We start from the raw sequence: 2,819 nt of genomic DNA on the forward strand, positions 1-2,819 counted from the left end.
GCATGCTGGATTTGGAGAGCTGTAAGGGCTGAGTACAGTGGTTCAGATCATCTGTGTTTCGTTTAAAGCCTGCACATGTGGTAGTTAGCTTGCTGGAGTTTGCTGGGATGATTCTGCTTCGGTCAATGATGTAAGGGGCGCCTTAGGAGTTAGAAATAAAGGGTCAAACATGAATCCCTTCACACTCTGTGTTGGGCATTAGACTGTGGACTTTTCAATACCAGTTCAGCCCTGATCCAATTCCAAACTGCAGGATTTAAGTTAGTGAAGATGAAAAACTCACAATCCTGCTGACAAATGTCTGGAACCTTGTGCTTCACGTAAAACCTGGTGCAATTGTGACAGTCCCTAACATTACTGAGGTTTGCATCAAATTCAGTAAAAGCAGAGAAGCCCACAGACAAAATTTGATGTGCTATTTTTTCCTTATGAGAAAACAGGGAAAAAAAATTCCTGCTTTTAATGAATGCCATTGTGACTAACCCTTCCATAGCTGTTTAGCTCGCCTAGGCATTCCAGTGACATAGAAATCAATCAGAACACTGCATGGATTGGCTTAAATTCGTTTGTACTCACAAAGGAGGGTGAAGAATGAATTGATATTTTGTCCAATCTGTATTTTATCTGTGATCAGCACGTAATTCCCATGAGCATTAATATTTTTGAATGAAGTTCACCATTGACACAGGCAGGGGCCACCCAATCGATGGCAATGAATCCGTCCTTTTGTGGTTTTTATATCAAGGAGTCTACAGGTCCTGAGGCTTCCAGAGATTTGTGAATAGCAGTTTCTGAGCAGATTCACTGGCCTATTGATGCAAGTTTCTCTTTTTTAGCACTGACTTTGTTTTCCAGGCAATTAACCACAATACCATTTTATCCTGTCAAAAATAGCAATCTACAGTTTTACTTATGTAATCACCAAATGCAGAGGCAGCAGACAGTGAACCAGCAATCAATTCTCTCTCCCAGCAAGTTCTGCAGGGAGTTTTGGTGGTATTTGAATTTTTTAATTGGATTTGAGGGTTTTGATTTCAGTGAAACAAACATGTAGAAATAAAGCCTCTTTAAACAAATGAATGGTTTAGCAGCAAGTTGTCCATTAAGAGCAAAACTAGCCAAGATGGATTTCCTATGGATTTGCATATTACATAAATCCCCTCATACATATCCCCCTTCTCTCGTCCCTGCTGCCCTGCACCTCTCCCCAGCAGTTATCTCCCAGCTGCCACCGTGCCAAACTGCCGTCATCCATAGGCTCGTATACACGGCGACTCACAAGCTAGCTGGCGCAGCTCAAAAATTCTTGATTTCCTGTTCTCTACACACCATTTCTTACAAAACTTTCAAGAATCTAGCATCTTGGAAACCTTTACCTTTTTCTCAATTTGGTTTGAAAATATTGAGGAAGTTCAAAAGCTGTTGGGAGGAGAACTGACAGAAAAACACTGCACAGACAGTCTGCACAGGGGTTGTTTTCTGATAAAACTGCTTTAAGCCTGGGGGAGACCCTAACAGTTGTTTCCAAGAGTGGGGATTCGTATGAACAATGCCGCTGTACGCTTCTCTTTCATGCAGTGTCCATTTGTGAAAGCACTGTAAGGCTTGCCAGGGGAGATACAGAGCCAACTGGACACATAATTGTGAGGACACTGGGGGAATCCCTGACGAAGGAGACAAGCCCAACACTGCCCGACTGGTGCAGAGTACCTGTCTCATAAAATCAGTGTGTTAGCCTGGAGACAGACTTGCAGTACAGCTGAGCTGAGCTGTCTTCAGTAGGATAGGCACAGATACATGAGATTTAGTCGTTATTTTCTTTTACAAACACAAATTTCTGTGACTCGGAGAGCCAAGCACAGTGCAGGGGTTAGCAGGCTAATTGGAGTGCTACAGTAACTGTTACTCTATGGTTAGCGAGTATGCAAATGAGCTTTGTCAGAGATAATTTGAATATTTCTCACGACACTGAAGTGCATTGTTCCACACCACATATTGCTAGTCAGTGTGAATCAACTTGGATTATTCTCCCTGTAGGAAACCTACCCCAGTGTGACACTGGTGACATGTATGTTGCCAGGACAGTGAATTATCCAGACTTCATCACAGCATGTTTGCAATGGGACTGATGAAAATCAGCATAGCAGAGGGATTAGAGGACTCCCATGATGAGTCCTCTAAATTCTTAATTTCTTCCTCAAACTTCGTGTTCATTCAGCTTTCTTTTGGCAGATGGCTACTCTTCAGAGGACATCGTCTACCACTGGTCAGAAAACCAGGATGAGATCCATGGGCTGGATAAGCTGCAGCTTGCTCAGTTCACAATTACCAATTACCAGTTCACCACAGAAATGATGAACTTCAAATCTGGTAACGGGATCTGTCTTCAAGTCAGGGACAGTACCTGATTTTTTCCTGCACAGGGAAACCTCCTATATCTATGACAGAAAATCCTTCTTCTTAAGTACAAAATTTAAAAATCTGTCAGGTTTCTGATAAGAGCTTTCTTTATCTTGCAAAAAATGCCAACCTTTGCTGAGCCTTCAGGTAGCCACTGTAGCATATGATGTCCTTTGGCTCTGTACGTTTGACAAAATACTGCATGGCGTAGCAAGACAGCACTTGATACAACACACTCAAGGCATAGCTCGCATTTTCTTGACCTAATTTGCAACTTCGGATAAAGAAAAATTTCCATTAGCCCTGATGTGATGAGGCTTATGATGATCATTCTAATTCCATCCAGCAGAAGTCAGTGGTGTGTACGCGTATCACTGGGTTTATCGCCATGTTTGTAAAAGACCGGAGTCATTTCTTTC

General features: G+C 42.4%; 1 protein-coding gene across 1 annotated transcript in view; it reads left to right on the forward strand.

Annotated features, from left to right (window-relative positions):
• Positions 1–2,819, forward strand: part of GABRD (gamma-aminobutyric acid (GABA) A receptor, delta) — a 15,136-nt gene that overhangs the window by 9,795 nt on the left and 2,522 nt on the right. The window contains exons 5-6 of the mRNA XM_010087791.1: positions 1–21; positions 2,233–2,370. The exon at positions 1–21 is cut by the window's left edge and continues 86 nt beyond it. Coding sequence (XP_010086093.1) covers positions 1–21; positions 2,233–2,370 — 159 coding nt within the window. The remainder of the gene's footprint in view (positions 22–2,232; positions 2,371–2,819) is intronic.

Source organism: Pterocles gutturalis, unplaced genomic scaffold, assembly GCF_000699245.1.
Source record: "Pterocles gutturalis isolate BGI_N339 unplaced genomic scaffold, ASM69924v1 scaffold31281, whole genome shotgun sequence".
Lineage (NCBI taxonomy): Eukaryota > Metazoa > Chordata > Aves > Pterocliformes > Pteroclidae > Pterocles > Pterocles gutturalis.